Genomic DNA, 23,883 nt, shown 5'->3' on the forward strand with positions numbered 1-23,883 from the left:
TCCTCCACTGTCTGAGACAAGAGACAGCGCAAAGTCCTTAACTTCCAACACCCCCTCTCGATGTCTCGTGACTCAGTTCACAAGATTCATTTTCTCTCTCAGCTTTTCAAAGCGGGGTCTTGGTAGTGGCTTAGTGAGTAGATCTGCAAGCATTTCATTTGTTGGGCAGTAGATCAGCTTGATTAGTCCATCCTTTTGCAGACTTCTCACTATATGATGCTTCAAATCAATATGCATGGTACGCCTCTTTACATCTTCTTGTTTGGAGAGTTGAATGCAGCTTTGGTTGTCTTCATACACTGGTATGGGCTGTGGTACATCTATACCTAGATCTTTCACTAGTTGACACAGCCATTGTATCTTGTGACAGCCCTGTGCAGCTGATACATATTCTGCTTTAGTGGTTGATGATGCTATTATGTCTTGCTTGCTGCTTGACCAGCTTATGGCTCCATCTACATAGAAAATTCTGTGACCGCTGGTGAATTTCCTTTCTGTTAGGTCTCCACCCCAGTCTGCATCTACGTATGCTTCTAGTTTTGGTTGACTGTTAGCTGGTAGCCTGAGCCTAAAGTGTGCAGTACCCTTTAGGTACTTAACAAGTCTCTTAATTGCAATCCAGTCCTTGACTGTTGGTGATGCAGTCTTTCTGCAAAGTAAGCCAACTGCTGTACTAATATCTGGCCTAGTGAGTGTACTAATATATAGAAGCTTACCCAATGCTTCACGATATCTATGGTTGTCAGATAGTGGCTCAGTTTGATCTTCTTGATTTATGTCATTCACTTCCATTGGAGTTGGTGTAGGATTCACATCTTCCAATCTGAGCAAGTTTATCAGGTCTTTAATTAAACAGAGCTTCCAGCTTCTGACTCTCTGTAAATTCCTCCCCTGCAGCTTTAAATTGAAAGAAAAAATCTTACAGCAATCCCACATGTGTGGCAAACAGTCCCCGTCTTTATACTGGAGATTCTGTATTTTCTTTCTCAGGTTATATGTGTATTCCCACCCCTTTTTCATATGCAAGGAATCTAGCTTGCTTAGCATTTCTTTTGAGGTCTCAAGATCACATATAGTAGTAAGATGGTTTTTACTCACAGAAGAAGCTATCAAAGCTTGAGCTTGAGCATCTTTGAGCAGCCATGTCTCCTTAGTAGTCTTCTCAGCAGCTGCAGTTCCATCTGCGGGGTGCGGGGGGGGGTGTTCCTGTTCAGTTACTTTCTGCAGCCCTTCAGCACGCAATGCAAGCCTCAGTCGGGTTTTCCATTCCAAGTAATTGTCTGCATTCAGGATAGTCAGCCTGAGCTTTCCCTCTAGGTAAGTAGCCATCCTCACTGAGCTCCAAGAGAGGAAGGTAACAGGGGGAGCAGGGCTATTCCATCTTCCTTGCTGGGACTCGCCATCTAGCCCCTTTGCCTCCTGTGGACATTCCAGCACAGACAGAGTGCAGCCTGCTTGTCAGCTGCCAAGTTCCAGCTGGCTGATTGCCAGCCTCCCAGATTGCTGAAGATTGCTGAAGTTCCATCACCTGCTGCCTGTCCTGGGAGCTGCTTGTGTGAGGAGTGGCTTCTGTGGCTTGCAAGCTTAATAGCAAGGAGGCTTGCCATAGGCGTAGCCATAAGGCCACCTGTAGGCAGGCGCCAAAGGGGGCCAGCCTTGGGGTGGGTGGGACTGAGGGCTGGGGGGTTGGGTTGGGTTGGGTTGGGTTGAGCCAGGCCTCTTGCAGACATGCGTGTGGGCTCTCTTGAGTGGGATGGTGCTGGGGGTGTGCCTAGCAGTTCAGGGGCAGCTATTACTATAGTGGTGGGAAATAGAAGAATTGGCGCTGGCAGAGCAGCTGGCCGTTACAGGGGAAGGGAAATCACTAATTTAGTATCTGTTTCCACTTCCAACTGTTCTGTCAACTCTTCGGCCTTGGGGAGTAGCTCCAATGACCCACAGAATCTGGCCTTGCTCCTCTGCAATGCCAGGTCAGTTCAGAATAAGACCGAAATTGTCCACGATTTGATCATGGAGCTGACCTGGCATGTATAACTGAGACCTGGTTGGGGGAGGCGAGTGGTCCAGTGTGGGCTCAGCTTCTCCCACCAGGTTACTCTGTCATGGAGCAGGCCAGGGGAAGTGGGCGGGGGCGGGGGTGGAATGGCTGTGGTCCATAAGAATCCCATTTCCCTTACCAGGGCCCCTGTGAGACAGCTGACTTATATTGAGTGCATATTTTTGAGGCTGGGAACTAGGGATAGATTGGGGATTCTGTTGGTTTACCGTCCACCCCGCTGCCCAACTGACTCCCTAACTGAGCTGATGGAGCTGGTCGCAGAGTTGGTGTTGGAGTCTCCCAGACTTTTGGTGCTGGAGAACTTCAATATCCACTTTGGGACTGGCTTGTCTGGTGTGGCTCAGGAGTTCATAAAAGCCATGACAACTATGGGCCTATCCCAATTAGTTTCTGAACCAACTCATGTTGCCGGCCATGCACTTGATTTGGTCTTTTGTTCGGATCAGGAGGGTGTTCCGTGGGTGGGGGATCCAGTGGTTTCCCCATTGTCATGGATGGACCACTACCTGGTTAAGGTTGGTCTCAAGGCCGCAATCCACCCCTGCAGGGGTGGTGGACCTATTAGGATGGTCCGTCCAAAAAGGCTGCTGGACCCAGTGGGATTTCAAAAGGCCTTGGAGGATTTTGACGTTGATGTGGCCGGTGATTTTGTCGATGCCCTGGTGGGAACCTGGAACAGGGAACTCAGCAATGCAGTAGACACGATTGCTCCTAAGCGTCCCTTCCAACGGGCTGCAAAAATGGCCACTTGGTATACGGAGGAGCTGCAGGGGCTGAAGCGGTTGGGTAGGCGACTAGAGCGCAAGTGGAGGAGAACTCAGTTCGAATCTGACAGGATTCAGCATGTGACCCATTTGAAGGCTTATGCAGTGGTGGTGCGCACAGCGAAAAAGAGATTCTGGTCTGTGCACATTGCGGCTTTAGGTTCACACTCAGCAGAGCTATCCCGGGTTGTGAGGAGTTTGGTTTCTGCTCCTTCTACTTCAAATCAGTCCCCGGAGTTGCTCTGCTGTGATGCCTTTAATGGGTTTTTTGCGAATAGGATCTCCTGTATTCGGGCCGACTTGGACTCCACTATTTCTGCAAGGTCTATGGAGGAGGTGTCCAGCAATCCCTCTTGCAGTATTAGATTGGCTCAGTTTCAATCTGTGACTCCTGAGGATGTGGACAAGCTGCTTGGGGCAGTGAGGCCTACCACCTGTTCTCTGGATCCTTGCCCGACTTGGCTGCTTCTATCTAGCAGGGAGGTTGTTGGAGGTGGCCTAGTTAATATCATAAATGCATCACTGAGGGAGGGTAGGGTGCCCCCTGCCTGAAGGAGGCAATGGTTAGACCACTCTTAAAGAAGCCTTCCCCGGACCCCTTAGCGATGGACAGCTACAGGCTGATTTCCAATCTCCCTTGGTTGGGCAAGGTGATTGAGAGGGTGGTGGCCGACCAGCTCCAGGCAGTCTTGGAGGAAACTGATTATCTAGACCCATTTCAAACTGGCTTTAGAGCTGGCTATGGGGTTGAGACAGCCTTGGTCGGCCTGACGGATGACCTTTACCGGGGTATCGACAGAGGGAGTGTGACTCTGCTGGTTCTTCTGGATCTCTCAGCGGCGTTGGATACCATCGACCATGGTATCATTCTGGATCACCTGGGGGAGTTGGGGATAGGGGGCACTGCTTTACAGTGGTTCTGTTCCTATCTCTCAGGTAGATTCCAGATGGTGGAGCTTGGTGACAGTTGCTCCTCAAATCAGGAGATGTTATATGGAGTCCCCCAGGGCTCCATTCTGTCACCAATGCTTTTTAACATCTACATGAAACCGCTGGGTGAGGTCATCAGGAGGTTTAGTGCTGGGTGTTATCAGTATGCTGATGACACCCAAATCTACACCTTTTCATCTTCTGGAAATGGCGCTCATTCTCTAAATGTCTGCCTACAAGCAGTAATGGACTGGATGAGGGATAACAAATTGAAGCTGAATCCAAGCAAGATGGAGGTGCTCATTGTGGGGGCTCAGAATCTGAGGGGTGAGTTAGATCTTCTTGTGCTGGATGGGGTTACACTTCCCCAGAAGGAGCAGGTGTGCAGCTTGGGAGTACTCCTGGACCCAGGCCTCACCCTGGTATCTCAGGTAGAGGCTGTGGCCAGGAGTGCTTTCTATCAGCTTCGGCTGATTCGACAGATGTGCCCATTCCTCGAAGCGGATGACCTCAAAACAGTGGTGCATCAGCTGGTAACCTCCCGGCTTGACTAATGCAATGCGCTCTATGTGGGGCTGCCTTTGTACGTAGTCCGGAAGCTTCAGCTAGTTCAGAATGCGGCAGCCAGATTAGTCTCTGGGGCAACCCGGAGAGACCATATTATGCCTGTTTTGAAACAGTTACACTGGCTGCCGATATGTTTCCAGGCAAAATACAAAGTGCTGGTTATTACCTTTAAAGCCATGAACTGCTTGGGTCCGAGATATCTTAGAGGGTGCCTTCGTTTATATGATCCCCACCGCACATTAAGGTCATTTGAGGAGGTCCATCTCCAGTTACCACCGGTTCGTTTGGTGGCAACTCAGAGGCGGGCTTTCTCTGTAGCTGCTCCCGGGCTGTGGAATGCACTCCCAGCAGAAATTCGTAATCCTAATTCTTTACCGTCCTTCAAGAGAGCCCTTAAAACCCATCTGTTTGGCCTGGCCTTTCAGGGTTTTTAATTAGTTTTGTTTTAATGTTAACCAGGTTTTCAGGGTTTTAATTGTTTTGATAGTTTAATTGTTTTTTAAGCTGTTTTTAAATTGGTGTTTATATTTGTATTTCTGTTTTAATTGTTTTTAATGATTTCTGTTTTTTAATTGTAAACTGCCCTGAGCCTGCTCAGAAGGGCGGTATAAAAATTGAATGAATGAATGAATGAATAAAGGGCAGCTGCTGTAGATTAGCAATTCAAAGTGTCCATGGCTAGATATCACTGGATCTCCTGGAACAAACCTCACTCTCTAGTTGCAGTACACACAGCTCAAAATACTGGGCTCCCATAACCTGTTGGGAATTCTTTCTGGTAGAGAAACCCTTTCGCATTATAGCAGAGTGCACAGAGGCACAACACAGCGGATTTAGTTAGGCATGCGTATATGCTGAGAGTAAAGTAACTTGGAGCCAATTCATAGTTTCAAATCAATATATATGGTATTTATTAGAGAACTCCATTCTAGATAGGAAAGTGAGGAGTTAGGATCTCTAATCTAGCTAGCTAGCTGGATGCAGATGGATTCTGCATCTCTGCACACATGGTGCAGGGGAGAGGAGCTTGCATGTTGCAAGGTAGAAGGAACAGGAAGAGAAGAGAGGAAGGAAGTGGCTGGAAGGAAGGAAGTCCCCTGAGAGTAGCAATCGACATTCCAAAGAGATAGTGTCAGAGCAGTAGAGAAGGTATGAGCAATGTCTTGACCCTCTAGCCCTCTGACTCACTAGTCTGTCCTCCACTGTTTTTGAGACAAGAGACAGCGCAAAGTCCTTCACTTCCAACAATTACCAAGTTAGGTTACAGGAATTGGTGGAATCGCTACAGAAATATGCCAGGCAACAGAAGAAGAATCAGTCAAGGCTCTAATCAAACTATGCAAGCAAATTTGGAGAACGTCACAATGACCAACAGAGTGGAGAAGAGGTCAGTCTACATACCCATACCAAAGAAAGGAGACTTAACAGATTGCGCAAACCATCACACTATATCCTTAATTTTACATGCTAGCAAAATAATGCTAGATTAGAACCCTATGTGGAAAGGGAAATGCCGGATGTTCAAGCTGGTTTCAGAAAAGGCCGAGGAACAAGACGCAGCGTTGCTGATGCACGCAGGATAATTGAGAAAGCCAAAGGATACCAAAAAGAAGTCAATATATGCTTTATTGACTACAGAAAAGCCTTCAATGCGTCCACCATGTCAGGTTGTGGAATATTGTTAGGAAAATGAGTGTCCCAGAACATCTCATTGTTCTCATGAGAAACCTATACACAGGACAGGAAGCCACAGTCCATGTTGGGAGTTCTCTCTGGTAAGAGATACCCTTCTATCACAGCAGAGTGCACAGAGGCAAAACACAGCGGAGTCCGCCCAGGCATGCGTGTTTGCTGAGGGCAAAAGAAACTTGGAGCCAGTTCATAGTTTCAAATCAATATAAGGAGTCTGTGAAGACAACACTGAGCTAAATGGAGTACAGTGGTCTGACTTCCTATGTTCCTATGGATACTTCCCCAGACCTCCCCATTGGTGGTGGTGGTGGGGTGGCTGCAGGGCCGGTGCTAGGGTTTTTTGCGCCCTAGGCGAGATCACCTTCTGGCGCCCCCCCCCCCCCCGCCAACCATATTTCAAACACAGATGTATTATAGGAAGAATGAAAAGCACAGAATTTGAAATCCCGCCCCCACCAGCGCTCATCGGGGCAGCAGCGTTGCCCCCTTTACCGGATGTAACTGGAAGTACTTGACACGCCTGTGTGCGTTGCACACGCACCCAACGCGCACAGATATGTTGAGTACCTCCAGTTCCATCTGGTAAAGGGGGCAACAGGGCGGCACGATGCCAGCCCAATGGACTTTTAGGAAATCGAGCGCGGGGAGGGGAGAGAAGTGCACCCTCCCCTGCCCTTAAAGTTACCCCAGGCCAGTTCCATGCACCTCCCTAATGTGGGGCCCATGGAGCAGACTTGCAGGAGCTAGGCAGCCAGGGGAGCCAATGGGATGAGAGGCAGTAGGGATGGGGGGGACCCTTCTGGGCAGTCTCTCCCCGCAGTGAGCCAGCTGGCTGGGTCCAGGGGGGCTGGGGGGAGGTGGTGGTGTCTTGCCATGGAACTGGTGGCCCTTTGGCTACTGCCGGCCACCAGGCACTGCCAGGCTCTCCCGGGGCTGTGGCTGCTGGTTTCTGCAGCCCTCTTGCCTGATGTCTCTGTGCCACCCACAACCCTAACCCTACCCCCCCCCACACACACACACCAGAGAGGGAGCAGCGGCAGCCCGCTGAGTGTGCGGGGCGGGGGGGGGCAGCCTTCTTGCAGGTGGTGGCAGCAGCGGCCTCAGCCTCCTCCTTGCAGGTCTCTCCTCCGCGGCCGACCAAGCAGGCGCTGCTTTCCTCCCTCCTGCCGCTTGTGCCAGCGGTGTCGCCGTGCGCCCCGCGAGCTCCTCAGCGGGCAACTGCCAGGCTGCTGCTGGGCGGGCGCCACCACCAAGGCCCTCGACTCAGCCGCAGCGGGCTTCCCGTGCTGAGAGTCACTCAGCAGAGCCGGCCCACTGCTGACGGCGGCTCCGGGGCACCCAGTGGCCGGTCGGGGCTCCGGGGTGAGGGTGGTCGCCCTCCTCCTCCTGCAGCCGCAACTGGCAGGCTGGGCAAAGCATGGCGCGGGGGCGGGCTGGGGAGCCCCGCCACGCCAGAGGCACGGCTGGCTGGCTGGCCGGGGTTGCAGGGTGCCCAGCAGCAGCAGCAGCAGCAGGCCGCTGCCCGGCAGGTGCCCCCGCTGGCTGGCCTTCGGTGGGAGCCTCCGTGCGGGGGGCTCCCTATGGAGCGGGAGGCGAAGGCGGTCCTCGCAAGGCCTGGGGGAGCCCCGGGTTGGGTCCCCCACCTCGCCCCGCCGCCAGACAAAGGGCTGCTGCCTTGTCCTGCCTTCTTGGCCCCTCGCTCTCCCCCGCTAGGCAGGGGCCTGCAGGCTGACCACTCGGGGTGGGGGGGCGGCAGGCTGGCCAGCGCGGCACTCCCTCCATTTTGGTGCCCTAGGCAACTGCCTAGTTCGCCTTAATGGACACGCCGGCACTGGGTGGCTGCTGCTGCTGCCTGCTTGTGATGCCTGGAACTAGGCCCAGGGACAGAGTGCAGGACAAGCAGCTGAGCCAAGGAGGGGTGGGGGAAAGGGGGATTCCTGGGAGGAGGGAGAGAAGACCGAGCGGGGACCCCAGGAAAGGAGAGGGGAGATGGGCCAGTGGGACTTTACCCCGCAGGGAAAGGAAGGTCCACGACTCCCATGAGATCCTCCATCCAAAGGATTGGGAGGGTTGCTTGAAGATAGAGAGGATTGATCACAGCTTCATTGCAAGCACCCTACAGGCCAGTGCAAGGACTCAGGCCAAGCCCAGCACCGCGTGGAGGAGGGGATGAGCTGGGGCAGCAGCAGCAGCAGCAGCAGCAGTCTCTGGGCAGCAGAGTGCAGGGCGTCGGGAGGCCAGGGAGAGCAGGCAAGTTCAGCCGGTGGTGGTGGCGGCGGCAGTGGCAGTAACCATGGCACGAAGGGGTGAAGGTTGGCTGACGGACCTGGCAGAAGCTGGTGGCGGTTGGGGCCACGGAAGCTGGAGGGAGGTTGTCCCCCTTCGGGGGCCGCTGGATTCTGTCATCAGGTGGAAGAATGGGGCTGAGGTTTGCGGATGGAAGCTTCCACCCTTCGGAAACTCATCAATGGAAACTAGTGAAGGGAGGTTTAGTCAATGGGTGACTCTCCAGATGTTGCTGAAGTACAAATCCCATCTTCCCTGGCTGCAATAAAATGCAGCTGGGGAAGATGGGAGTTGTAGTTCAGTGACACAGCAATCACACACATGGCCCCTAGCTCGTGGGTCTTGGGGGACTGCATCTGAATGCCCCAAACAGCTCGCCCCACGGCTGCCCCTAAAGCCAAAATGAAACGCCCCACTGGTGCGCCGTGGGCTGCCCCGCCAACCTCCCTCCAAAGCTGCCGGGGAAGCCTGCTTGGCAACAGTGCATGCCAACTGGGTGGGTGGGGGGGAGCTCCCAGCGGAAGGGGCACCTGAGAGGACTTGGGTCTCCAGCCCCCTCTCCCTCTTGGCAGCTGTTCTCGGAGCTCCCTGCAGCCCTCCCAGCCCCGCTTTCCCTCCTGGTGGCTCTTCCCGAGTCATGCCAGTCCCTTCCTCACTGGCCAAGGCCCTTGAGCTGACCTCTCCAGATCTTGGCTTCTTGCTCTGGGTGGGGGGGGGTCTTCCTCCCACCCCAGGGAACACCTTGGTGGCCTGACCCCAGGGAACTCTCAGGGCTGAGGAGTGGGCGGGGGGCTATAGGCCTGGGGAATACCAGCAAGCCAGGCTCGGATCCCCAGGAGATCCTGCTCGTCTGCACGCCAGAGTCTCTCGTGGGAGGGGGCAAAGCACAGCCATGCTGATGGGGGTGGGTGGGATGCAGCTGAAGCATCCCGAGGCACGAGCAACCCTGGGGCCCTTGGAAGCTTGGCCTGGAGTCTGGGTCTCAGTGGGATCACACACACACGACCGGCCCGGGGTTGGGCAAGCCAGGCAGTTGCCCAGGGCACACCCTTGAAGGGGCACCACGCTGAGCCTGGTGGCCCTTTGCTGCAGGCACAGTTGGCAGGGAGGCTGCCGAGGGAGCCCAGCACTGCTGGAGCAGGAGCGCACTGGCCGTAACCCAGCACATGTTTGGCCCGAGATCCTTTTCAGAGGCCAGGAAACAGGCCTTTTCCAAGGCTGCACCTCAAGCCCGAGAACTCCCTCCCAGGGGAGATGCATCGGGCACCTCCATTCTCATGCTTTAGACACCGCACCCCCCCCAATCAGGCTCCTGGAAGTCGATGGGTGGAGAGAAGGGGGAAGGGTTGTTCCATTTCATGTTAGCTTTGCTTCACTGCCGTGTCTCCCTGGCTCAGTCTGCAGGTTGCTTACGGGCCGGATCCATTCATTGCCAGTGACCTAAAGCCTGCCATTGCTGCTGTCACCCATGATCTTCTAAAAGCGTTTATTTCCTTTTTTAGTTCTGTGTACATCCACCAGCTTGCTAAAGGGGCTCAGGGCAGTCTACCCGAAGACAGAAAACACTGAAACCAGATTACAGCTCATGAAGAGGAAAACCAGGCGAAATGCAAAGCCAGACTGAGAAGAGGGGTCTCCAAGGCTCCGGGGCAGGAAGGCCTCCGCCAGGAGAGGCCGGTCTTTGTGCTGCCTGCTGTGATCTGCAGAGAGGAGAAAGCGCAGCAGTCCGGAGGGCAGGAGCTCCAGGCAAGGAATCGCCAGCCGGGTGCTTTGCACGCAACCCCAAAGCCTTTATTCCCAACCAGTACTTAGAAACAAGCAGAGACAACGAAGAGCCGCGGAGGCCCGGAGTGGCCCGGCGGGTGGAGACGGCTGCCCTCACTTCTGGCTCTTGAGGCTGCCGCAGAGAGTCACCAGCTGAGCCTGGGGGAGGGAAAAGCAGCCTCTGGAGCCCCCCGTGCCTGCAGAGACGGGGCTGGCAAAGCCAGGAAGCCCCCCCCCCGGGTGTTGCCAAGCAGTGGCAGCCGCCCCCCCCCCCAGTTCCAGCTGGCTCATCCAAGCAGGAAGGGAGGGCCGGAGGAGGGAGAGGCGGCCGCCCTGGGCCGAAGGGAGCTGCAAGGAGAGGCCACTCCAGGGCGGGGGAGAAGGGGAGCCAAGCGGACGTCCCTCGCCTACTGGAAGGATTTGCGGGGCCTCCCTGGCAAGCTCAGAGCTGCCTCCCGCGAGGCCAGGCCGGGAGGGGGGCCAGCAGGCGCTCCCAGCCCACAGCCGAGCAGGGCTCCTTGGCCAGCCCCAGCCAGCCTGAGGGAGCACCGCAGCAGCAGCAGCAGCAGCAGCAGCCTTACCGAGAGCTTCTTCACGCTGCCCAGGGCGTCCTGGCTCAGGTGCAGCAAGTTGTGCTTGGAGAGCTCGCTGGCTCTCAGGCGGAGGCTCTGGGCGGGAGGAGAGAGACCCCTGAGGCTCCGACGCCCTGCGAGCCCCAGCCAAGAGACGGACGCCCGACAGGGAGACGGCCGCAGGGCCCGCGGGCCAGAGGCACCGCCCGAGTCGTCCGTCCCCCCCACCCCACCCCCTCCCCTTTTCTCGGCTGAGAGGCTCTTCTGCCCCAGCAGGCTGGTGGCTTTGCAGGCCCCGGGCAAGGGGGCAGCCCAACTCTACTCGGCCGCTGAAGGCAGGCAGCTCTGACCAGCCCCGCCCTGCGTGTCCCGCCGCTGTTGGCACCCCAAGCCCAGCAGCAGCTGCTCATCCTGGAGCTGGCAGGCACCAAAGGGGGGGGCCTGGGTGCTTCCTCATCTTCCACCCCACCGGAGAACTGCATTGCCTGCAGGCTGGACATTCATCAGGTAGAGCTGACCTGATGCATTGCCAGCCTGCAGGCAGCACGCCCCTTGGGTGGAGCAGGAGAGAGAGAGGAGCTGCAGCAGAGGCAGCTGGGCCTCCACTGGCACAGAACTTCCCCCCGGAACTTCCTGGCATGGGGCATCCTGGGCACTCACCCCTGGGGCCACTCTGCTCCTGGAGAGAGCCCCAAGCGAGCCCAGGCAGTCCCCGGGCACTGCAGAGCTGCTGCCTGGGCGGGGCGGAGCCTCCAGGAGCCGCTCCTGGCCTTACCTCCCCTCCGCTGAGGGGGACAGTGATGAAGATGTCGTTGCTGTCGGCCAGAGGGCTCCCGTTGGCAGAGATGCTGAAGACGCGCTCGTGAGCGGCAGGGGCCCGCAGGCCGGGGGTCTTGAACACGCTGGGGGCAGACAAGACCCAAACTCCAGCTCAGAAGGCCGGCCAGCCAGCCAGCCCTTGGGACCCAAGCCCAGGCAGGCCACCTCCGGGGGGAGGGTGAGAAGGCCTCGCCCCAGCTCACGTCAGCTGCAGGCACGGGCCGGGGATCGGGGCTGGCTCACCTGGAATCAAACTTTGTGGCAAAGGCCGTGCCGGTGGGGGCAGGCTGGGCTCCCTGGCTGGCCGGAGTGTCAAAGCTTGCTTTGCTCATCAGCCTGTGGAAGGAAGCACCGGCGTCAGCGAGAGACGGCACAGCCAGCGGGACCCAACTGCCGTGGCCAAAGCCCTCGCCCCGAGAGCGGCCTCTTTGCCTCACCTTTTACTGAGGCGAACGGGCCGGGCCGAGGGAGGCCTGCTGCTTTTGGGAGCCGGGGCCTTCTTGGTGCCGCTCTTGGCCTGCAAGACAGAAGCGGCGCCTGGCTCAGCCCTGGCGTCTCCAGCCCACCGAGGCCCTGCTTGCTCCCAGCCCCGGACCCTGGCTGCAGGAATTCAGGCTGCCGGGGCTGGTGGTGCTGGACGGGCCCGTACCTTCTCCAGTTTGTGGCGAGGATGGGCTGCCACAGGCACTGGCTCTGCTGCCCCCGAAATGCCGCCCTCCTGCCGGAACCTCTTCCCCGCAGGCAGGCGTGGGGCGTCCATCTCCTCTTCTCCTTCTTCTATGGTCTCAACCGCCTTCTTCACTTTCTTAGCTGGGAGAAGTTCAGACACACACAGAGGGCTGCAGACCATTCCCAAGTGACGCGCAGACAGAACACAGTGCCACTGCGCCCCACCCCCCCGCCGCATCCCTTCTGCGAGTCCCTGGACAGGGCAGGCGAAGCCCAGCAGGCCAAGGCAGCCCCCCACGGACCTTTCTGGAGGGTTTTGAGAGGAGTCTGCACAGCTTCAGACGCCGCCTTGGTAATCTCCAGGATGTCCAAGTCCACCTGGCAGCAAACATGGAAGAAAAGAAGCAAGGGGTGTGTGTGTGTGTGTGTTGCTGAGGGAGTCCCGGAGGCCGCAGCACAGCCTCTCAGGGAGCTGGCCCTGCAGCCAAGGGGGTGGGCAGCTGGTACCTACCGAGGCTGCCTGCTCCAGGGCCTTTTCGCTTCCACCGAGAGCTAAAGGGCGAAAGGTCTGGATGAGAGCAGGACCCAAACAAGCCCAAAGCAATGGCGAGGCGGGGTGGCTGTCCGTGGGGAAGGCAGGACAGCTGTGGGGGGTGGGCCAGTGACTCAGTCAGCCACAAAACTGGCCGCCAGGAGGACTCCGACAAGGAGGTCCCGGCGCTCGTCTCTCCGGCCCCAAGAGCTGGGTGCTGCCGAGGGAGCTAGAGGGGCAGGAAGAGCTACAGAAGCAGCACCGCTGTGCGCAGGGCTGGCCCTCGGGTGGGGCGATGGCTGCCGGCCACAGACGGCTGGGGTGGCAAGAGGCTGCCAGCAGAGCAGCTCTTGGGGACCCCCTTGGCCCTGGCAGGCAGCGCTGCAGGGAGAGCCGCCTTTCTCCACCCTCCTTGCCAGCAGCACGAGAAGGAGAGGAGAGGAGGCTCCTGGCCACTTCCCAAGCTTGCCAGGGGGCTTCTGAAAGGGGGCTGCCCCCCACCAGGGGTGCCACAGGGCCTTGGGCTACCCCGTCACACAGATCAGAAATAAGACCGAGCCCAGCAGCTGGGTGAGGACAGTGAGCGCCTGCGCACACTGGAGCCGCGGTGCTAGTACTGGGGCAAAACAAAACACAGCAAGAAAGCGAAGAAAGCTGGCCGCGAGACACGCCCACCGGGAGTGCCGCTGCGCCTGGGAGCCCCCCTAGCCTGCTGCCCCCCACCGCTCTGCGAACGAGGACTGGAGCCGAGTACCATGGTAGGTGAGCCAGTTCATGTCCCTCAGGGCCGTCGGGAGGCGGAGGACTTCCATGTTGTAGAGGGTGCTGATCTCCTTCAGAAGGATCTCGCCTTCCGCCCTGATCCGGTCAACCCGTGTCTTGACTAGGAGGCAAGCGGAGCAGGGCAAGAGTCAGCCTCCACGGGAGAATTGGCTGCAGACTCCATCAGGCTGGAGATCTGCTCTACGGGGTCCCGGCCGGCCGGTGGCCTCTGACCTCCCCACAAGGCTTAGCACTGGCAGCCAGGAGCCCGGTGTAGGACAAGTCAACGATGCATCCCTTTCCAGAGAAGGAGAGACACTCCTGTAAACGTTTATCGACTTCTGTCCTGCTCTCCCCAGACTCAGAGAACCCAAGAATCTAATGAACAAACTGCAGCTCAAACAGGAAACAGCACATCTGATCTATACAGTCATACACGCAACTGGGCACCGAGAACAGAAGAACAGCCCTGCTGGATGAGGCCCAAGGAAGCCCATCCTGTTTCACACAGTGGCCCACCAGATGCCACTGGAAGCCTACAGCAGGAGTTGAGAGGGGCATGCCCTCCCTCCTGCTGTGACTCCCCTGCAACTGGTATTCACAAGCATCCTGCCTCGGAGGCTAGAGGTGGCCTAGAGCCACCAACTTGTAGCCAATAAGAGTCTATATTTGCTAGTAGCCAATAAGAGCCTCATCCTCACTCATATTCTTCGGGTCTCAGCATCATCAAACAAGCAAATAAGAAGCCCGTGCAGCACTACCAGATAGCAGAGCAAATGTGTGGCTTTCAAGGAGAATTTGGAAACTGCAGCTGGCTCAAAACGTTGCAGGCAGGCTGTGGACAGAGCAACAGGCACCTCCCTGGTTGCAAGGAGAGCCCTGCCCACGCCCACCCCGAGCCCACCCCTGGGCTCAGAACACAACTCCCAGTGCTGCTTTTGACTGTGGAAAGCCCTAAACAGTTGGGGCCCAGGGACCGGAAGGGCAGCCTTTTCCATATGAACTTGCCCAGAGGTTGCAACCTGCTGGCTAAGGCGGCTCTTGAGGGAATTTAGCAGTCAAGGATAAGGGGGCAGGTTCATGTGTGGTTTGGCAACTGGTTGAAGGGCAGAAAACAGGGCAGGAATAAATGGAGAGTTTTCACCATGGAGGGAAGTAAGGAGTGGGGTCCCCAAGGATCTGTACTGGGACCAGTGCTCTTTAACTGGTTCAAAAGTGATCTACGTAAGAACGGCCCTGCCACATCAGACCACAGGCCCATCTAGTCCAGCACCCTGTTTTGGTATAGAAAATCCCTTATACAAATCTATGGTGTGTAGCCACATTTGTAGTACTGCATACAGTCATATCTGAAGAAGGACATTGTCGAACTGGGAAAGGTGCAAAAGAGGGCAAGCAAGATGACCAGGGACTGAAGCACCTTCCTTATGAGGCAAGATTGCAACACCTGGGGCTCTTTACTTTGGAAAAGAGGCCACTGTGGGGAGACATGAGGGAGGTCTATAAAATCATGCATGGAGTAGAAAGAGATTTTTTCCCCCTCCCTCTCTCACAACACTCAAAACAGGGGCCATCCCATGAAAATGAAGGATGTGACATTTAGGACAGATAAAAGGAAGTACTTTTCACACTGCACTATGGAATTCTCTGTCATGGGATGTGGTGATGGCCACTAGCTTGGATGGCTTTAAAGGAGGCTTAGATAAATTCTTGAAGGACAGGACTATCAATGGCTAGTAGTCTTGATGGCTAGAGGCCACCTCCCGCCTCAGAAGCAAGAAGCCTGTAAATACCAGATGCAGGGAAGCAACAGCAGGAGAGAGAGAGAGGACACAGCCTCACCTCTTCCTCTTCTCAAAGGCACCTGGCATACCTGCCAACATGTCCCTATTTTTCCATTCCAGCAAATGGGAAAATAGGGGCATGTTAATTTTATTTAACACATTTGTCTACCGCCCAAAACGCAAGTCTCATGTTGGCAGGCATGACCTGGTGGGCCACTGTGGGAAACAGGATGCTGGACTAGAAGGTTCTTGGTCCTGATCCAGCACGAGTGTTATTACATTCCAGTGTAGGAGAGGGTATCTTCCATGCCCTGGGAGAGCACCTGGTGTGTGTGTGTGTGTGAAGAACTTATCTCCCCTTTGTTACTCAAATTTCCTGGGAGGTGCGAGCGTTTTTATACATATTACCATCTCAAGGATGTAAGCTCTGAGATTACAAAAATTGTAGCAAAAATTTTTTATATTGCCATTAGGTTAAGGTCTCAATTAAGTGCTTAACTGTGGGAGCTGTTTATGCTTTTTAAACTATTTTTTTATGAATGACTGTATTTTGTTTTATTGTGTTTTAGTATTGTTGTATTGGATATGTTTGTTATTTCTATTCCTGCTGGCCAATGGCTGTAATAAAATTGATGATGGGGTGTGTGTGTGTGTGTGTGTGTGTGTAGAGCCTTCTCTGTGGCTTTGCCCTGATTGCAGGGCTCCCTCCCAAGTGAGCCTTGCCTCACTTCTCTTCTGGAGGCATTTCACCACCAAGAGAAGATTAGCCGGATCCAACAGGCTTTTCTTGTCTCTGGGTGCAGTTCTATTCTTTGGTCCGATGCTACTAATGTCATTTTTACCTCTGCCACTTTACATTCTGGTGTTGATGCCTTTTACCGTTTTTGTTTTAATGTACTGTGTTTAAGCAACTACAGGTGGACCTCGTCACTCATGGTCCCAACATCCGCAGTTCCAGGGTCAGGCAATTGACACCCAACCTCAGTATACATGGTATATAAAAGGGTTTAAAACCTCATATGTCATTTCTGACCACCATTTTGCATAAAGGAGCTGTTTTGTGGCTCTTTAAAAGCAATTGTTTTAATCTGTACACCAAAAATCCCCGAAATTGGGGGTTGTGGGGAGGGCATCACTGGACAGTTGTTGACTTGCAGAGCAGGGTACAGCACTCTTTCTCTCTCGTTTTCACTGTTTTTAGCCTTTTTTGGTCCTGCAGGCAACTGCCATCAACTGATGCATTATCTGCAGTTGTGTTACCTGCAGAAATCAGTGGGACCAGAACCCCTGCAGATAACAAGGTCCACCTGTGTAGTGTGTTTTATTGGTATACTGTTAGACACATTGAGCATTTTCTATAAAACAGAAAAATCAAGGCACAAGTTACATATAATAAAAACAACTCAATCAAACGTGTGTACTTCCAAGATTACAGAACTTTACGAGGAGGCCTAATTTGGACCCTTAGTTAGCAAGCAGGGGCAAGTAGAAGGGCACGGATCCACTTCTGCAACCTAGAAAGGCAGCGGGGTAGGAACACAGGAAGCAGCCTGATACCACGTCACTCATGGTCCATGTACAGTGCCTGGCAGGGGCTCTCCCAGGCTCCAGGCAGGAATCATTCCCAGCTCCTGGCACCTCCTGCACACAAGCAGATGCTCTGCTTCTGAGCTGTGGCCCGCTCCCTTATGTGGAGTGGAGTATCTCGCAGCAGACAGAGGTCACCTGTAGTCTCCCATCCAAATGCAAATCAGGGCAAACTCTGCTTAGCAAAGGCAGAAATCTATGCTCGCTACCGCAAGGCTGGCTATAGATTTAAGAGAGAGCCCACACCCTCACCTTGTGCCATAATTAACGGGGCCACACAAGCAATGGGGTGGCAAACACTGTACATCTGCTTGGCCCCTTTACCTGGTTTCACAAAGCCCCCGTTTCATTGCTCCCCACACACTCAACTGATATCTGGAATTACCTGAACAGCTTCTAAGTCCTGCAGACCATCTGGCTACAGGAGGCTCAGCGGCCTTCATCCTGCAGGGCTTAGAAGCCACCCTGGGCATGCCGTGTAAGAGTCCCCGTCTCCAGATTCAGAACAAACTCCTTCTCCCTCCTTAACAGCCCAGGGGTTCTGGGGTCCTTGAACACTGCTTGTCTTTCAAACAAAAGAGGCTGTTACCTTCCTGGTCGAAATCCTTTAGAAACGCATCCACCTTTTTGCTTTTCACAGAATTCTTATTGGTACATCGTGTGGTCCTCTTCTTTGGAGCCATGATGAGAGGTCAAATCTTAGGGAAAGGAAAATAAATAATGATAATAATAATAATAATGCCATGCTAGATGGAAATGAGCAGCCAGTCAGGATGGCAGAAAGGGATGTTCTGCAAACATGAGGAAGGCGATACAGTCAGGATTCCATGCAAATAAGTGTAGAGTGATGCACGCTGGGGCAGATCCCATATGTGCACGGCTGGAATCCAAGCAGTTGGCAACAAGCCCCGAAGGAGATCTTGGGGTGGTGGTTGTTGTTGTTACATTTATGTCCCGCTCTTCCTCCAAGGAGCCCAGAGTGGTGTACTACATACTTGAGGTTGTGGAGAGTGACTCCATGCAGCGACACGGCAGCCACGCAGACGGCAAACGCCACACTTGGAACCCATGCCCCCTCTGACAGAGATGCCAAGATGTTGCAGACTACAGCTCCCAGCATCCCCAGCTGCAATGGCTTTGGCTGGGGGTCCATGGAAGTTGTAGTCAACAACACCTGGGGGTCCCTGTCAGGGGACCCTGCTTCGAAGAAGAGACCCAGCCTGCCCTCCTCCCGAGCGGTGATGGGGTGGCCATGCTCGGCCCCCTGCCTGCAGCACACAGGGAAAGGGCAGGAAAGGCGGAGGAGGAGACGGCTGCGGCCGCTGGAGCCCCTGCAGGGAGGAAAGGCCTCGGTCTGCCTGTCTGGGGCAGCTTCCCACCCAGTCTGGAGGGAGGAAGAGGCTCCTACTACGAGGAGCAGCAGCACAAAAGGGCAATGACGGGCAGAGAGGGGCCTGCCTGCCCCCCTGCCCCCGGGGACCGGCTGGAGAGAGTGAAGGAGGGGCTCCCTCCCTCCGCTCTGTGGAACGGGCTGCCACAGGAGCAGCAGCAGCAGGGCGGAGGCCGGCCAGGAGCAGCCTGGAGGAAGAGGCCGGCGGGCAGGGGGCGAAAGGGGCGCCGCCTTTGGCCGGGCTGATGGAGCCTCCATGTTCAGGGGCAGCCAGCTAGTGTGGGGGGGGGGCTGCTGAGGCCGGGCCAGGCGGTCCTTCGGGGGCCATGGGTGGTGGGGGGGGGAGGGAAGGGGAGGGGGCCGGCCTTCCACTCACCCGCCTCCAGGCTTTCTCCCTCTTTCTCGTCTCGACCGAGCCGCCGCCGCCTCTGCGTTCAAACCGGAGCGCCAGCCAATCAGCGCCGCCGCCAGAGGCCGGGGAGGCCCCGCCCCGCCACTTCCTGTCACGGGGAGCCCAGAGAGTCCACCTTCCGGCCATAGAGCTGCGGGGACGGGGCGTGGAGGAGGCTAGAGCGTCCCTCGCTTCTGCGTTGGCACGGGAGGAGCTCCGGGACGCGGCGGCGGGGCCGGAGTCCCGCCCAGAGCAGAGAGCAGCGCGCGGCCGGGCTGCGGCAGCCAGCGTCCCCACCCTCCCCGAGCCTCGCTGCCTGCCCTGCCGGCTGGCCTTCCATCAGGCGGAGCTCTACCTGACGAATGGCCTGCTGCTGCTCGCGGGCTGCGTGGTTCTCGGGCGGGGCAGTAGGAGAGAGAGGGGCGCCAAGCCAGCTACCTGGGCTGGCGTCCGTCAGATGGAGCCGCGTGCTCAAGCCTTCAGCTCTACCAGACGAGTGGCCAGCCTGCAGGCAGCGCGGCTACTCTGGGGCAGGGAAGGAGGGCGAGAGCCGCGCAGACACCGCCGAGCTGCTGCTGCTGCTGCTGCTGCTGCTGCGGGGGCCACAGCCGGGGCCCGGCGTGGGGAGTGAGGGTGGCGGGGTGCCGGCGGAGGCTGGCCGCCCCTCGCAGACGGGCGGCGGCAGCCCCGACCCAGAGCGGCGGGCCGTGCCAAGCGGGGGCCCGCCGGCTGCCCCGCCGCCCCTGGGATCCCGTGTCGCGCCTGGGCCGGGACTCCGCCGTCTAGCAAAGGGCGGGCCGGTGGGCTTGCGGGGAACGAAGAGGGCGGTGCTGCGCCTCGGCCGGATGGGATGGAGATGAGCCGGGATGCCTGAGGCGAGGAGCGGCTGACGCTCGCTCACACACGGCCGGCCGGCCCGCCAGCTTCGCGTGCCGGAAGCGCTCCGAAAAGCATGATCAGCAAGAGTGGCCGCAGCTCAAGAAGGAATCCCGCGTTTCTTGAAAACAAAGACTCCAAAACCTCCCGTGTTTCCCTCCTGTGTCTCTCCGGTGGGGATGTGCACAAACGGGGGGGGGGCGGGTGTCACTTTAAGGGCGGGGGGGGTTGCACATAACCTCCCCCCCCCACGCTCGCTCGCTCGGTGTCGGTAAAAGCCTTCAGGGTGGCAGAATACCTCCCTACTGCCCCTTCCTCCTCTTTGGCTGGAAGTATCAAGTGCGCATGTGCATGCTTCCCGGCATCAGCTCCGGCAGCTCCTCCCTCTCCTGCCCCACCCCAGAGCCCCTTTGCCTGCAGGCTGGGGGCTGGCCTCTCCTGGCCCCGGGACGGAGCTGCTCTGCCAGGTGTGGGGCACTGCTTCTGCCTTTGGGATTCGGCCCAGCTCCCCGCTCCCCCCCCCCCCGTTCTCAAGAGAGCTTCATTCTGGCTGGCCATTCCTCAGGAGAGTGTGGAAGCAGAGCCGACCTTCAGAAATGCCCGGGGGGGAGTCCGCCCCACAGTGCGCCTGGCCACGCCGAAGGCCGGTGCGCGCGCATGGCGGCTGGGGCCAGTGGGAGCAGCCGCTGCCGTGGCGATGCACCGTGGGAAGCAGCAGCAGCAGCAGCGCCTGCCCCCCCCCCCCCCGCCAAGATTTAGCACCCGAGGCCGGGACTGCCGAGGTCTGCTTATGGCCAGCCCTGCGCAGCACGCCAAGCAGGCTGGGCACAACGGCCTGCCAGTCCGGGGCCCTGGCAGAGCCAGCAGCGGAGAGAAAGAGCCCAGCAGCCCTCGGGGAAGTGGGCAGAGGAGGGGCTGCGGGGAAAGGGAGGCGGGAGAGCAGGGCAGGCTGCGGAGCCCCCATGCCCTCGGAGGCCAGCAGCAGCCCCCAGGTGGCGGGCAGGGGCCGCCGAGGCCCGTGGTCCACGCATGGTTCCATCCATTCAAAGGAGGGTTGGTGGCTGGTGGCTCTTGCCCCCACTCGGGAGAGTGGCCCGGAAATGGCCCTATCCTCCCTGCTCCGTCAGTGGGGCACCTGCCAGCCCCAAACAAATGCCCCGTCCTCTCCTCTTACTGAGTCACTCTTGCTTTCCGGCTGCAATCCTAGGCATGTTTACTAGGAAATAAGTCTGGCTGGGGGCACCGTGGGGCGCATTTCCAAGTGAAGGTGCAGAGGATGGTGCCTTAAGGCAGTTTCCAGCTCCTGTGTTGCTGCAGGAGATCACTACCGGGGGGGGGGGTCCCCCTGGGTCTGATGTTGTGCAGGCCTGATTGATGGGTTGAGCGACTGATTGCCATCAAGTCGGGGCCGACTCGTCGCGGCCACATCGACCGATTCTCTCCAGATGACCTCTCTTCTGCTTGGCCTTGAAGGGCTCTTCGTCCGTGGTGCATTCCTTGCAGGGCTGCTGTAGAGCAGCCACCTGCATGCTGGGAGAGAGCCGTCATCATCGCAAAGAGAGAGCACCGCGGTCACCACATCTGCCGGGCGTGACATCCGCACTCCCCTAACCCAGTCCAGCCCAAGAGAAATGGACACTTAGAACAGAAGGACAGCCCTGTTGCTGGATCAGGCCCACGGAGGCCTCTCTAGTCCAGCGCCCTGTTCCACACAGTGGCCCCCTTCTCGCCCCACCTGCCCTGCGGGACCTGTGGCTGCACAACCCATGGCCTACAGACAGAGAGGTGTCCACCACCCCACCGTCGCCTCTGCCCACTGGGACATCCTACCCACCAGCTGCTCATTCGCGGAGGGGGAGCTGTCAACCGGAGCCCTCCTGACTGTCCTGGGGGGAGGGGGGGGCTCACTGCCCTTCCTGGTGTGTTACCTGAGTGGTCTGTGGCCCTTGCTTGGGTTGTTGTCGGCTCACTTGCCATCTTCCGCTGGACCGTTCTCCATCGCGATGTGCAGGTGCTTTGCTGGAGGCTGCACACTCTGCTGGGAGTTCGGAATGCCTCTGGCTTGCTCCCCCCAGGCCTACCAGCTCCCCCTCCTGCTGCCCCCCCCCGGCTCCTGTAGACCAACCTCTGAGCGAGAAGAACGGTCTCATTTATTGGGTCCGTGTTGTGCAGAGACTCTGGAGCAGCCCAATCAGCTGCAGGGCGGCCCTGAGCTCTGCGGAGATGGGGAGATTCGCCAAAGGCTGGTTCAGACCCACCCCTGAGCTCTCTCTGGAGGCAGAGAGGGGTGGCAGCAACTACCAGGCACTGCCCTGGAGCAGGGGTGTGTGAGTCAGACTGCCCAAGCTCCAGTCGTGGGTTCCATCACAGAGGCCTTCTCTGCCCTCTTTGCTTCTCATCCCACACATGGCGCAATGCCACTGAAGAAGTTGCTGAGGACTCAGGGGTGCTCTTTTCTTGTTCCACCACGTGAGGGAGTCTTGCTCTCAGGAGCTGCCGGCAGTCACCACATCCTGTGGCAGAGAATTCCACAGGTTGATTATGTGTTGTAGGGAAAAGTGCTTCCTCTTGTCCGTCTTAAATGTCTTAGCAATCAGTTTCATGAGGGGGAGAGAAAGGAGGTGCTCCAGCCCCCTGATCCTCTGGGTTGCCCTCTTCTGCACCTTCCCCAGTTCTACAGTGGCCTTCTTTAGGTGTGGTGACCACAACTGTACGCAGTACTGCAAGTGTGGTTGCACCATCGATTGGTAGAAGGGCTTTATGAGATTTGCGGCTTTATTTCCAGTCCCCTTCCTAATGACCCCATGCCTGGAACTGGCCATTCTAGCACAGATGGGCGTGCTCTCCTTTGGAGCAGTGTTTGCGAGATGCTTGCACCCCCCCCCTTTGTGCCTATGCAGAGCCTGAATGCTGCTCGGTGTCTCTGGAGCGGCGCCTTCTCCATCATCTGTGAGGGACTCGAGGGTCCCAGCGGGGTCAACCTTCTTGGGAAACTCTGTGGGTCAGGTGGTGAATGGAGGCTTTGTTTCAGAAGCTCGCCCAGGGCCAGGAAACTCTTGCAGAGTTTAGCAGGGGTGTGTGTGTGCGGGGGGGGGGGAGGCTCAGTTTGTAGGCTTTGGTGCAGAACCAGCGTTAGCAACACACAGCGGTCTCTGTGCCCGACTCTGCAATGTTGGAGAACGAAATTGCCGCCCTGGACCTCAGTGCCCGGAGCCAGCTGTTCTTCCCAGCCCCTGCTGCACATCTCCGCCTGGCCTCAAGAGCCATGGCTTTGGTTTCTCTCCACAAGAAGCAAGGGGGGGCGGGGGGGCTGGCCTGGAAAGCCCTGGGGGATGCCCGCAGGGCGAGATGTGATGGAAGTGCCGGGGCAGCTGGCTCGGAAGTCAGGGGGGCAGCCGGTGTCCACTCCAGGCCCCACAGGCCACCCCAGAGCATGCTTCCCTCCACCGCACCCTCTTCCAGGGGGCTGAGGGCCCATCTGGGGCTTGGGCTGAAGCGGAGGCCTGCGTGGGGGCAAGGCTCCCTCCCCGGTGGGGATGAGATTCGGGGAGAAAGACTCAAGGGGGTCTCTTTCCCTGGAGAAGACAGAGGCTCTTGCAGCTGAAAGGCGACCGGGGGGGGGGGGTTGGTGGTGTATTCTTGACTGTTTGGCAAGCACTGGCTTCAGCGGCCCCGGGAGGACGAGGTCCCTGTCTCCGTTCGTGTCAGGCCCACAGCGGACTCTTCTGAGCTGGAGTCAGGGCAGGGCCATATCCTGGGGTTGAGGAGGGGGACTGGACTCTGGATTCAACTAGCCCTGCTGGCCAAAGAGGAGGAGAGCCGGCTGGATCCGGCCCAAGGAAGCCTCGCTAGCCCAGCCCCGTTTCCCACAGTGGCCCACCAGAGGCCTCTGGGAAGGAAGCCCACAGGCAGGCAGGCCGGCCCTGGCTTCTGCTGCTGGCATTCAGAGGCCTCTGAGGCTGGCGGGGGCCTAGAGCCATATCCCGGGCTAGTCTCTAGGGAACATTCAGCTGCTGGCTGGGCCACCCCCAGACCATCCTGGCTGCATCAGTGGAAGGTGCTGCCATGTGCTGGGGGCAGCGGGGGGTGTGTGTGTCTGAATCAAGCAGGCCTCCAGCAGCAGCAGCCAGCCCCCAGAGAGGAGGAGGAGGAGGAGGAGGAGAAGGAGGCCCCTGCCCCACTGCTGGGCTCTGTCCAGAGCCTGATAAGCTCTGAGGGAGGCGGCCTGGCCAGGCGCTATCTGGGCCTCCCGCTTGCCAAGAAGGGCCACACCCCAGCATGGGGGCGGCCGGCCCCCTCCCTCCGGCTCTCCACCAGCCCCCCTCCTGTGCTCCCCCCCCGGCTCCACCCAGTGGGGCGGCCCCCACCACCCCGGCCCAGGAGGAGCTTCTCCTCAGGGTATAAAGGGCTGGCAGGGGAACCTCCTGGGCTCAGCTCTA

At 57.6% G+C, this 23,883-nt stretch overlaps 1 protein-coding gene across 1 annotated transcript; it reads right to left on the reverse strand.

Annotated features, from left to right (window-relative positions):
• Window positions 1-9,767: 9,767 nt before the first annotated feature.
• LOC128350191 (borealin-like) lies at window positions 9,768-19,557 on the reverse strand. Its single transcript, XM_053308019.1, has 11 exons — window positions 18,554-19,557; window positions 17,377-17,485; window positions 13,409-13,537; window positions 12,634-12,674; window positions 12,425-12,500; window positions 12,103-12,263; window positions 11,891-11,970; window positions 11,697-11,789; window positions 11,410-11,536; window positions 10,644-10,730; window positions 9,768-10,221 (listed from the first exon to the last, which is right to left on the reverse strand). The coding sequence occupies exons 2-11, from the start codon at window positions 17,468-17,470 to the stop codon at window positions 10,177-10,179; spliced, it is 933 nt and encodes a 310-aa protein (XP_053163994.1). The 5' UTR covers window positions 17,471-17,485; window positions 18,554-19,557; the 3' UTR covers window positions 9,768-10,176.
• Between the last annotated feature and the right edge of the window lie 4,326 nt (window positions 19,558-23,883).

This window comes from Hemicordylus capensis, chromosome 3, assembly GCF_027244095.1.
Source record: "Hemicordylus capensis ecotype Gifberg chromosome 3, rHemCap1.1.pri, whole genome shotgun sequence".
Lineage (NCBI taxonomy): Eukaryota > Metazoa > Chordata > Lepidosauria > Squamata > Cordylidae > Hemicordylus > Hemicordylus capensis.

What these genes read in the sequence shown, in the direction of transcription:
- LOC128350191 (XM_053308019.1), bottom strand. Translation starts at nt 17,470, where the DNA reads ATGGCTCCAAAGAAGAGGACCACACGATGTACCAATAAGAATTCTGTG. An exon ending in CCCTGGAGCAGGCAGCCTCG is followed by an intron (nt 12,501 to 12,633) that starts GTAGGTACCAGC and finishes GTTTGCTGCCAG; the next exon opens with GTGGACTTGGACATCCTGGA. An exon ending in CCCGTTCGCCTCAGTAAAAG is followed by an intron (nt 11,790 to 11,890) that starts GTGAGGCAAAGA and finishes TTCCTTCCACAG; the next exon opens with GCTGATGAGCAAAGCAAGCT.